The sequence below is a fragment of the Lissotriton helveticus genome, chromosome 12, assembly GCF_964261635.1.
Source record: "Lissotriton helveticus chromosome 12, aLisHel1.1, whole genome shotgun sequence".
Taxonomy (NCBI): Eukaryota; Metazoa; Chordata; class Amphibia; order Caudata; family Salamandridae; genus Lissotriton; species Lissotriton helveticus.
This window is the reverse complement of record NC_136073.1, coordinates 893,915,166-893,927,670: the sequence shown is the minus strand read 5'-3', so window position 1 is coordinate 893,927,670 and position 12,505 is coordinate 893,915,166. Positions and strand designations below refer to the sequence as shown.

At 46.5% G+C, this 12,505-nt stretch overlaps 1 protein-coding gene across 1 annotated transcript in view; it reads right to left on the bottom strand.

Annotated features, from left to right (window-relative positions):
* The window catches only part of TSC22D4 (TSC22 domain family member 4), a 263,765-nt gene that overhangs the window by 17,578 nt on the left and 233,682 nt on the right, over positions 1–12,505 (bottom strand). The window contains exon 3 of the mRNA XM_078671400.1: positions 9,754–9,805. Coding sequence (XP_078527526.1) covers positions 9,754–9,805 — 52 coding nt within the window. The remainder of the gene's footprint in view (positions 1–9,753; positions 9,806–12,505) is intronic.

The window sequence follows — 12,505 nt, the reverse complement described above, 5'->3', positions numbered from 1 at the left end:
ATTACACCAGGATATTTCACAGGTACCACCTACTGTCCCTGGATTCTGCCCAGGTACCCCCTTATACCCCTAGATACTACCCATGTACCACCTACTGCCCCTGGATACTGACCAGGTTCCACCTACTGCCCCTGGATACTGCCCAAATACCACCTTCTACCTCTGGATACTGCCCAGGTACCACCTACTGCCCCTGGATATTGCCCAGGTACCATCTACTGCCCCTGGATACTGCCAAGGTACCACGTTCTGTCCCAGGATACTGCCCAAGTACCACCTTCCATCCCTGTATTCTACCATGGTACCACCCATTACCCCCAGGATACTTCCCAGGTAACACCTTCTACCTCAGCATACTGCCCAGGTACTGCCTACTGCCCCTGTATACTGCCCTGGTACCACCATCTGCCCTTGGATACTGCCCAAGTACCACCTTCTACCCTTGGATACTGCCCAGGTACCACCTTTTGCCCCTCGATACAGCCCAGGTACCAACATTTGCCCCTGGATACTGCCCAGGTACCACCTTCTAACCCTAGACACTACTCCGTTACCACCTACTGTCCCTGGATTCTGCCCCGGTATCTCCTTCCAGCCCTGAATACTACCCATGTACCACCTACTGCCCCAGGATACTGCTCAGGTACCACCTACTGTCCTTGATAGTGCCCAGGTACCACCTTCTACCCCTGGATACTGCCCAGGTACCACCTTCTACCCTGGATACTGCCCAGGTACCACCTACTGCCCCTTTGTGTCGTTAGGACTCTAGTTCAGGTGTCCTTGGGTCTCCAATACTGGTATCCTTAGGGCTCTAGTTCCGGTGTCTTAGGGCTCTAGTTCCGGTGTCTTAGGGCTCTAGTTCCGGTGTCCTTAGGGCTCTAGTTCCGGTGTCCTTAGGGCTCTAGTTCCGGTGTCCTTAGGGCTCTAGTTCCGGTGTCCTTAGGGCTCTAGTTCCGGTGTCTTAGGGCTCCAATACCGGTGTCCTTAGGGCTCTTGTTCCGGTGTCCTTGGGGCTCTTGTTCCGGTATCTTTAGGGCTCCAGTTACAGTGTCCCTAGGCTCTAGTTCCTGTGTCCCTAGGGCTCCAATACCAGTGTCCTTAGGGCTTCTGTTCCGGTGTCTTTAGGGCTCTAGTTCCGGTGTCTTTAGGGCTCAAGTTCCGGTGTCCTTAAGGCTCTAGTTCTGGAGTCCTTAGGGCTCTAGTTCCGGTGTTCTTAGGGCTCTAGTTCCGGTGTTCTTAGGGCTCTAGTTCCGGTGTCCATAGGGCTCTAGTTCCGGTGTTCTTAGGGCTCTAGTTCCGGTGTTCTTAGGGCTCTAGTTCCGGTGTCCTTAGGGCTCTAGTTCTGGTGTCCTTTGGGCTCCAGTTCCGGTGTCCTTAGGGCTCTAGTTCCGGTGTCCTTAGGGCTCTAGTTCCGGTGTTCTTAGGGCTCTAGTTCCGGTGTCCTTAGGGCTCCAGGTCCGGTGTCCTTAGGGCTCTAGTTCCGGTGTCCTTTGGGCTTCAGTTGTGGTGTCTTTAGGGGTCCAATACTGGTGCCTTAGGGCTTTTGTTCTTGTGTCCTTAGGGCTCCAGTTCTGGTGTCCTTAGGGCTCTAGTTCCGGTGTCCTTAGGGCTCTAGTTTCAGTGTCCTTAGGGCTCTAGTTTCAGTGTCCTTAGGGCTCTAGTTCCAATGTCCTTAGGGCTCTAGTTTCAGTGTCCTTAGGGCTCTAGTTCCAATGTCCTTAGGGCTCTAGTTCCGGTGTCCTTAGGGCTCTAGTTTCAGTGTCCTTAGGGCTCTAGTTTCAGTGTCCTTAGGGCTCTAGTTCCAATGTCCTTAGGGCTCCAGTTCCGGTGTCCTTAGGGCTCTAGTTTCAGTGTCCATTTGGCTCTAGTTCCGGTGTCCTTTGGGCTTCAGTTGTGGTGTCTTTAGGGGTCCAATACTGGTGCCTTAGGGCTTTTGTTCTTGTGTCCTTAGGGCTCCAGTTCTGGTGTCCTTAGGGCTCTAGTTCCTGTGTCCTTAGGGCTTCCGTTTCGGTGTCCTTAGGGCTCTAGTTCCAGTGTCCTTAGGGCTCTAGTTCCGGTGTCCTTAGGGCTCTAGTTCCGGTGTCCTTAGGGCTCTAGTTCCGGTGTCCTTAGGGCTCTAGTTCCGGTGTCCTTAGGGCTCTAGTTCCGGGGTCGTTAGGGCTCTAGTTCCGGTGTCTTTAGGGCTCTAGTTCTGGTGTCCTTAGGGCTCTAGTTATGGTGTATTTAGGGCTCCAATACCAGTGTCCTTAGGGCTCTAGTCCTGGTGTCCTTAGGGCTCTAGTTCCCGTGTCCTTAGGGCTCTAGTCCTGGGTTCCTTAGGGCTCTAGTTCCTGTGTCCTTAGGGCTCTAGTTCCTGTGTCCTTAGGGCTCTAGTTCCTGTGTCCTTAGGGCTCTAGTTCCTGTGTCCTTAGGGCTCTAGTTCCAGTGTCCTTAGGGCTCTAGTTCCAGTGTCCTTAGGGCTCTAGTTCCAGTGTCCTTAGGGCTCTAGTTCCGGTGTCCTTAGGGCTCTAGTTCCGGTGTCCTTAGGGCTCTAGTTCCGGTGTCCTTAGGGCTCTAGTTCCAGTGTCCTTAGGGCTCTAGTTCCGGTGTCCATAGGGCTCTAGTTCCAGTGTCCTTAGGGCTCTAGTTCCGGTGTCCTTAGGGCTCTAGTTCCGGTGTCCTTAGGGCTCTAGTTCCGGTGTCCTTAGGGCTCTAGTTCCGGGGTCGTTAGGGCTCTAGTTCCGGTGTCTTTAGGGCTCTAGTTCTGGTGTCCTTAGGGCTCTAGTTCTGGTGTCCTTAGGGCTCTAGTTATGGTGTATTTAGGGCTCCAATACCAGTGTCCTTAGGGCTCTAGTCCTGGTGTCCTTAGGGCTCTAGTTCCCGTGTCCTTAGGGCTCTAGTCCTGGGTTCCTTAGGGCTCTAGTTCCCGTGTCCTTAGGGCTCTAGTTCCTGTGTCCTTAGTGCTTATGTTTTGGTGTCCTTAGGACTCTAGGTCCGGTGTCTCTAGGTCTCCAAAACCGGTGTCTTTAGGGCTCGAATACCGGTGTCCTTAGGGCTCTAGTTCCGGTGTCCTTAGGGCTCTAGTTCCAGTGTAAATGTAAATGTAAATGTAGTTGAGCTTATATAGCGCACAGCTACCCGCAGTGGGTTTCCCGGCGCTTGCTTAGGGAACCCGTCCTGATATTCCCCTGTGAGATAGCAGGGTATCCACAAGGTGAAAGTCAGGCATCCCGCCGCGAGGGGCCGTTGTGGAGATTAAGCAAGCTATTGCCCAGAGTCGCAGAGTGTGAACCCGTGAGTCGAGGAGGCACCGGGGCGAGATTTATCGAGTCCGTGGAAGTTTTAGCCCAAGACCCGCCGAGGCGGGGAATTGAACCCTGGTCCAGGACCGATCTCAGCTTCCGGGTCTGCTGCCTCTAACCCCTGAGCCACACTTCTCCACTGTGTCCTTAGGGCTCTAGTTCCGGGGTCGTTAGGGCTCTAATTCCGGTGTCCTTAGGGCTCTAGTTCTGGTGTCCTTAGGGCTCTAGTTCCGGTGTCCTTAGGGCTCTAGTTCCGGTGTCCTTAGGGCTCTAGTTCCGGTGTCCTTAGGGCTCTAGTTCCGGTGTCCTTAGGGCTCTAGTTCCAGGGTCGTTAGGGCTCTAGTTACGGTGTCCTTAGGGCTCTAGTTCCGGTGTCCTTAGGGCTCTAGTTCCGGTGTCCTTAGGGCTCTAGTTCCAGTGTCCTTAGGGCTCTAGTTCTGGTGTCCTTAGGGCTCTAGTTCCGGTGTCCATAGTGTCGTGTTTTGGCAGCTCCTGAGTTAGCGTTTAGCACAGCTACACGGTCCTTTCTGTTAACTTGACCAAAACGAACGGGGGCCATTTTGAATCCCTCTGACTTCCGTTTTCTATGAACACGCTGCCTCGTGGTCAGTGTGCCCTTTCGTCCTTCCTTGATACCCATGGTCCCTATTCTGCTCGGCAACAGGCTATTTTTAGTACTGGTCAAGCGCACATGCGCACTATGCATCAACTGGTCACTCTTTAGGAATGTTAGCACTAACTGACCAGTGCTATTGAACTCCTCCCCCATACTGGCTGTGTTCCAAAAATGACCTTATATGTACCTAAAATGTGTAACTTGTAACCGCCTATCTTTTTATTGCTATTAAACTGTATAAAAGAGGTCGTGCACCGATGTTCGGTGTGCTACTTCTTACATTGCCGAAGGGTGCTGTAGGAATGTATCACCACCCCATGGGGTCTTAATAAACTTGTCTTTTACCTTTTCCAGTGTCCGTGCCAACTTCTATACTAAGGTGTTCGAGAGTTTAGCAGAGTATGTAGGCCTGATTTGAACCCAACACCACAATAGGGCTCTAGTTCCGGTGTCCATAGGGCTCTAGTTCCGGTGTCCTTAGGGCTCTAGTTCTGGTGTCCTTAGGGCTCTAGTTCCGGTGTTCTTAGGGCTCTAGTTCCGGTGTCCATAGGGCTCTAGTTCCGGTGTTCTTAGGGCTCTAGTTCCGGTGTCCATAGGGCTCTAGTTCCAGTGTCCTTAGGGCTCTAGTTCTGGTGTCCTTAGGGCTCTAGTTCCGGTGTTCTTAGGGCTCTAGTTCCGGTGTCCATAGGGCTCTAGTTCCGGTGTTCTTAGGGCTCTAGTTCTGGTGTCCTTAGGGCTCTAGTTCCAGGGTCGTTAGGGCTCTAGTTCCGGTGTCCTTAGGGCTCTAGTTCCGGTGTCCTTAGGGCTCTAGTTCCGGTGTCCTTAGGGCTCTAGTTCCGGTGTCCTTAGGGCTCTAGTTCCGGTGTCCTTAGGGCTCTAGTTCCGGTGTCCTTAGGGCTCTAGTTCCGGTGCTCTTAGGGCTCTAGTTCCGGTGCTCTTAGGGCTCTAGTTCCGGTGTCCTTAGGGCTTTACTTCCGGTGTCCTTAGGGCTCTAGTTCTGGTGTCCTTAGGGCTCTAGTTCCGGTGTCCTTAGGGCTCTAGTTCCGGTGTCCTTTGGGCTCTAGTTCCGGTGTCCTTGGGGCTCTAGTTCAGGTGTCCTTAGGGCTCTAGTTTTGGTGTCCTTAGGGCTCTAGTTTTGGTGTCTTAGAGCTCTGGTGTCCTTAGAATTACTGGCCATAATGTTCTACGACTTTCACTAACCGCTGTGGAGATTTTCCAGCCTCGCTGAGTGGAGGAAGCTGTTCTTCTCCCTTCCTGTTGCTGCATCGATCTCTTCACCAAGGTACTGCCCAGCACTCCAGTCAGGGGGGCGGAGTATTGCTCCGGAAAGGGCGAGGCTTCGGCCTAGTCACTCCCACAGTTGGTTTTAGCTGCTGCACCAGCCTTTACTTTCTCTTCATTATTAACTCTTTCCCACATATTGTCTCTATCTGGCTGCTTAACTTTATTTTAAGTGAGATGGAGAACAAAAATGTACAACCTCAACATAATAAAAGGAAACAAAATATTTCTCCTCCGGTTAAATCTAAAGTGGTAGAATCTAGTGAGCCTTCTTTGATTTTGTTAGTTGATGACGTTCAGGCAATTTGCTCTAGCACTGATACTATTGCGGCAGAGATTAAAAACTTGTGGAAAGATACGGCTAGTATGTCAATGAAAATATCTGACAACGCAATTAAAATTCAAGACAGTAAAGTTAAAATTGATGCTTTTTCACCACTTGTGGCTAAAAGATCTCCTATGTCTGCTCTTCTTCTTGATTTAGAAAATCGTAACAGAAAGTATAACCTGCATATTTTTAATTTACCAGAAGACGTAGAAGGTAATGATTGCAGGTTATATTTTGATAATCTCATACCTGGTCTTTTACGCATCAAAATTCCTGAGAAGTTTGAAGTAGATAAAGCTCATAGGATTCCTTCTCATCGTAATACACACCACACTAAACCGAGAAAAATGAGCTTCAAGGTTTCACGTCACCATCATTTAGTCTTGATAAAGAAAGCAACACGAGAAATTCCTTCTCAATGGTAAATAGTAATAACATTTTTATTCACCAAGACTTTGCTAACGAAACTGTTAAGACTCGCAAGGAATTCACTGCCATTCATCCACGATTACGAAGTCTTGAATTTAAATATGGTCTTTTTGTTCCTTCCAGAATGCAAATCTGGAAAGATAGTTTTTCGAAATCCTTCCAGCACTCTGAAGACCTACGAATATTTCTGGATCAGCATTCGCAGCTTTCTGTGGATGCACATGAGTCTGCTACTTGAATATTAATACATTATTTTTTCTGGCTAAATTAATGTCTTTTTTCCTCACAGTGCTCCAATGGTTCAGTCATGCTTGCAAAGCATGTGTGTGTTTCAATATTGTTATTAATCTTGAACTGTTGTCTTTTTTTTATCTTCGTATGTCTCTTTATTCTCCTTTTTGTTTCCCTTTCGTCCTTCTCTAGAGCTACTATTTTTCTTCTTTTGCTTCAAACTTTATCTCTTCTTCTTTGTGGTATTTTTCCTTCTATACTATTAGCCAACATTCATAATATTAAAATAGTTTCCTTGAATGTCAAAGGTCTACGACATCCTGTAAAACATTCAAAAAGTTTAGATTATTTAGGTAGTTATAAAGCAGATATTTGCTTCATACAACAAACTCATATTGAAGACAAGGTTTTGGATTTTATGAAAAAAAGTGGGTTGATTCTATTATATCTTCTCCTGCTATGGATACAAAAATGGTGTTGCTATTTTGTTCACAAAAAAGGTTACTTTGTCAAATCTTAAGTAAATCCTGGGATGCAGAAGGTGGATATGTTATAGTGAACGTTAAAATCCAGGATACAGTTATGTTTTTACTTAATGTATGTAACCAATAGGTGATGATCCTAATTTTTGGTCCATTTTAACCACTGAAGTTCTCAAGTTGGGTAATGTCCACTTATAGTTGAAGGTGATTTCAACCATGTATATGATCCATTATAAGATATAAAACAGAACTACAACAACTTTAGCTCAATTTTAAGTAAAAGAGCTGGTATACATCTCTCTGACTCTAAGGCCAATATTTTGTTTTAATGCTAACAGATCTGGTAGGCTTTTAACCAAGTATTTACGTATTAAAAAAGATAATGCACAAATAAATTCAATTCATGGCTCCAATGAAAAAATTGCATTATCCAAAAAGATATTGATAATGAATTTCTAAAATATTATGCTACCCTATATGTTCTTACTGCCTCTTCTGTGATTGTCTGCTAAGGAGCGCTGTCATTCTTTACACTCGGTTGAAATAACATTGTAGTCCTTCTTCTACTTTGGGGAAATGTCCGGTTTTTTGGCTGTAAAATTCTGGTCACCCTTCTGGAGTGAACCTACTGAAATTTAAAAGGGTCTCTCATTTTGTTCTTCCTCTTCAAAGGCATTAATAATCATCAGACCAGTCGTTTGTTCTAATACAGGCAGATTCTTGTGCAACACTGACACCAAGTGGCAGCTATCAGCCTTGACAGAAGCACACACGGATAAGACAGAATACAGACTACAAGCTATAGCAAAGGCAAGAGGGGCTTTAGGTTGGATGAAAAAACTGGGTGGTCTCTCAAAGGGGCGGGGCCAATGTAATTAAGGGCGTGGCTTAAACACATAAGCTAAAAATCTGTGCTTAGCATAATGTGCTGCCCGACTTGTATTTTGCTGTTTCTGTGACAGCATCCAAATATATGATACAAGTCACATCATACCTACAAAAAGTCAGGACCATTTGCTTTGTCAATATAAGATAAATAAGCAGCAACTATGGCTTGTATATAATATTGAAAAAGCTTCCACTTACAGTGCTGGTGACACCAGGACAATGTTGCTGCTCCTGAGTTTCAAAGACAGAAGGCAAATCCAGAGAGAAAATGACTCTTTAAAGGATTTCCCGTCCCCTACAACGCTCACCTGGTATGACGTCATGCTATAACTTCTCCACTAGTGAGAAGTGAGCAGTGTAAGCAGCGCACATCGATGTGCCGCTGTCACTGAAGTCTGGAAAAAACGGACCGCCTGTACAAGGCATAAAACAGAGCCCAATAAAGACCCGTTTTGAGGCCTCCTATAAAAACTGCCGGTGCTCAGCACAAGTGAGACCCGGCCCACTTAAAGCCCTGCCCCAGGGCCTTCTAAAACATACAGCTAGACGCAGAGCTGATGACGTGTGATTGCTGCATCATGCGAGTTCCAATCCCTTTGCCACCTCCTGGAGTAAGCCCTGGCTGCGTGTTTCGAGGCCCCCCTTTAAAAAACTGCCAGTGCTCAGCACCGGTGAGACCCGGCCCACTTAAAGCCCTGACAATAGGTCTGGGTTAATGCATGCAATGTGAGCACATTAAAACAAGACAAATTAAACAAACAAACGGCTGTCTACACTGAGAGCTTGCTTGCCTTCAATTAAGTCCTGTTTTTGTTTCTATGTCAAATACAGGTTAGGTAGCAAGAAGGTATCCTGGCTTTATGTTTTGACTTCACCCTCAGCCTGCATTCCAGTCAATCATTTTTTAACTGTTTTTTTCCCCCCCAGTTTATGTAGCGCAAACTAGACCCGAAGATATCCGGTATCAGAGCACTTTACATGAGCACCAGTTGCGTTACACGAGGACACTTTCATTTTTGATAGGCACAGGGAGATTACGTGATTTACCCAGAATCACAGGATGTTGAGCGTCATTGCCGAGACTTGTCCCCAGATTTGAGATCGACCGCTCTAGCTGTTAGGCCACATCCTTTCTTAAAATACTCGGGGAATTTTTTTACTTTCCCCAAAACCTTTCAGGATTTAGAAGAGTAAATGTGCACTCTGGACTATGTGTGGGGGAAGGGGGGGGGGGAGGGGTGCACAACAACAAAAGAGGATTGTATTGAAGTCAAGGAGCCAGACCTAAAAAGTACCAATGATACAGAAGGGGCTCCTGTGAGATTTCTAAGCCCACCCCTCTCCCCCGGAAGCGGTGCAGGATGTGGTGAGGGAATGAAGGGGCCGGAACACAGATCGGTGCATATATGATGTGAATTTGGCTCCTGGTTTTCCATTTTTACTGATTTTCACACATAAATACATTCAGAAAACCATTTATTTTTCTGTCTGTATTTATTTTTAAATGCGGATAAAAGCAGAAATCTGATTATTTTTTGAGTGATTCCAAATGCTGCCAGTCATGACTGCCAGGCCAAACACTGTACAGATTGTCTGGTAAAGGGTTAAAAAACAGGACAGTGATTTTAATAAAGAGGCTCTAACAGCGGTAGATATGCAAAACCTTGATACTAACATGTTCATGTTTTCATATTAGTGCATTGATTTATCATCGGTGGGTGTTCATACGGATGTATGACGTTACAACGCATGCTATTACAACGCATGCCTTTACGACGCAAGTTTTACAACGCAAGTTGTTGCAACGACTTGCGTTGGGGGGCGCTGGATAGTGAATAGTATAATTTACTATTCCAACTCCAGTCCCCGTGGATAGTAGGGAAGGTGTTGGAAACTATTCCCTATCCTAGAGCGCCCCCCAGCGCAAGTCGTTGTAAAAGTTGCGTTGTAATGGTTGCATCGTAAAGGCACATCGTTGTAAAAGTTGCGTTGTAAAGGATGTTCCCGTTCATATCATTGAAACCCATCAGGCGTTCAAGCATGCCTGCACCTTTATAGGGTGTATAGATGTGGAAATAGACCAGTTTAACAAAACCCAAAATAAATGTGGATAAATACAGATAAAATAAGCCTAAAATAAACATGGATAAATACAGCCGGAGATATAAATACAAATTTAAAAAAAATACAATGGTTCCGGAGTGATGAACTTACCATGGCCTGCTCGATCTTGTTGTCGATTGCCACCATGCTGCTGCTGGAACCACTGCACGGGGGGGGGGGGGGGAGGAGCAGGGCGGGTTGGGAAGGAGAGGGCACATGAAGGGACAGATGAGGTTGGGTGAGAGGGGGCAGGGAGGAGCAGTATGAGAGGAGGTGAGGTGAGAAAAAAAGCGAAGAAGGAGAGAGGAGGAGAGGAGAAGAGAAACAGAAGAGAAATTGAATGAAAGGAGAAGAGAGTGAGGTGCGAGGGCGTGAGGAGGAAGAAGGAAGGAGTTCAATTGTAGAGGAAATGATGGTCAGGAAGAGAGGGAAGTGAGGGAGAAAAGAGTGAGCATGGAGAGAAGGAACAGATGAAGAACAGGAAAAGAAAGCAGGAGAGGAGGAGGGTGAGAGGAGGAAGCGGAAGCAAGATAGAGGTGGGAGAGAGATGGAATGAGGGGAGTGGAAGGAGAGAGGGAAGGTAGAGAGGTGAGGGGGAGAGGAAAGAAAGGAGGGGAGATGGTACAGTCAGTGAGTGGGAAGACAAGAGGGTCAGTGAGAAGGGAAGAGAGAAAGAGACATAACCATTAGTGGGAGTATCTCTTGCACACAGACGCAGCCCCTCCCCCCACGCCCCTCAGTATCCACGCTCTTGTGGGTACAGCGGCCTCGGCCTACCACCGGTTAGTACCTCCTGGTCACTGCCTGGGCATGAAAGGCTCTGCCCCCTGCTGGGCTTGAATCCAGCCGACAGTGGCTGTAAGTGAAGGTGTGGCCCCACTGGAAGCAAACCAGTGGGGTTCAACACCCCAGAACCCCACTTGACTTTGGGTGACGTTTTACATCACCAATGAATCTCTGAGATGGCGCCCATAGCTCCTTAAAGCCTGGACTTGCCAAAGTGCCTCCAGGTGAAGCCTGGCCCGAGGCCCCAGACCAGAGGGTGGGTGGAGTGTGTGGCTTTGTTTAATTACTTTATCCTGGCAAGGGAGGTGTGACTCAATAGGTGGCCCTTTACCTACAACAATCTCTACTACTCCAATTTAATTGCAAATAGCAGTGGGCAGTAAACTCCGCTCCGCTAGCTGAGTTGTACCAACTCCACGTTCCGTTGGGAACACCGACTCCACCGTGTAGCGGAGTTAGCTCCTGCACCCAGATCCCTTTGGTAGAAGAACCACAGAATCGTTCAGCATGATGAGCTCTTTATGTTCAAGGCATCAGCTTGGTCCTCTCCCTAGGTTAGGGGGGACCCCAAAATCATCACCTCTCTCACTGCTTGCTATATTTACAATTTCACTTTTGTGAGATAACTATATGCTCTTCAGCGTGTAAAGCTAGAGTTGCGTGTTGCTTTACCAAAAGTGTGTGAGGTTTTATTAATTAGAGTGGAGTAGAGAAACAATGTCTGCTTAGTGTTACTCTGCCCATGGAAGAAACCCTTGTGTTCAACTCACGGTAGTTACTATGGACACTCACAGTGCTTCTAAAAGCCCCTGTGACTTTGCTTTGTTTTTTATCTGCCCATGGCCCCCGCATCAGCAGCAACTCTGCCCCCACAGGCTAAAAACACAGGGTGACATGTTCTGCATTTCACCCCCCAGGCAGGGTTTTGCCCACTTCTGAACGTGATATGGCATAAAATACCACAACACGCCATGTGTAACATACAATGCGTTGTGCATAACACTTTAGAAACAAAGGCACAGGCCCATGAAATGTAGTTATATCAGCCCAGTTTATAGCTATAGGTTTAAGTATTTTAAGCTATAGACAGCTACGTTCAAAGTACAGGCATTAATCACCTCAAAATGCTTCTTTAAGGCCCCATAATGTGGCGACTTCTTCCTTCAAAATGTTACAATGCCTTCGAACTAGAGGTATTGCTAACTACCAAATATTTTGTATAAAAGGTTCAAAATAAAGAAAATACCACCTTCAAAATTTGATAGCGCCTTTGTTCTGTTGGCAACACCAGCCGCAAAATGTTTTATAGCATCTCGAAAAGAAGGAAAATGATCTTTCAGCAGATTATGGATAATAGGTCCAGAAGGGAGGTAAAGACACCTTCGAAATGCTGCTCTAAAATGCAAGTTATATCACTTTCAAAGTATTGCTGTAACATATTTAAAATGCAGGTATACCGCCTTCCAACTTATGTTACATCACATTCACAAGGCAGGTGCTAACGACTTCCAACTTCAGTGATATCACTTTCAATATGCTGGTATTACCGCCTTCCAATGTCTGTTACATCCAAAATTAAGGTACTACCGCCTTCCAATGTTTGTTACATCCAAAATGTAGGTACTACCGCCTTCCAATGTCTGTCACATCCAAAATGTAGGTACTACCGCCTTCCAATGTTTGTTACATCCAAAATGTAGGTACTACCGCCTTCCAATGTTTGTTACATCCAAAATGTAGGTACTACCGCCTTCCAATGTTTGTTACATCCAAAATGCAGGTATTACCGCCTTCCAACTTCTGTTACTACCGCCTTCCAACTTCTGTTACATTCAAAATGAAGGTACTACCGCCTTCCAACTTCTGTTACATCACATTCAAAAGACAGGTAACATCGCTTTCCAATGTCTGTTACATCCAAAATGCAGGTATTACTGACTTCGAACTTTTGTTACATTACATTTAAAATGTAGGAACTACCGCCTTCCAACTTGTTACATCACATTCAAAATGTAGAGACTACCGCCTTCCAACTTCTGATACATTCAAAATGAAGGTACTACTGCCTTCCAACTTC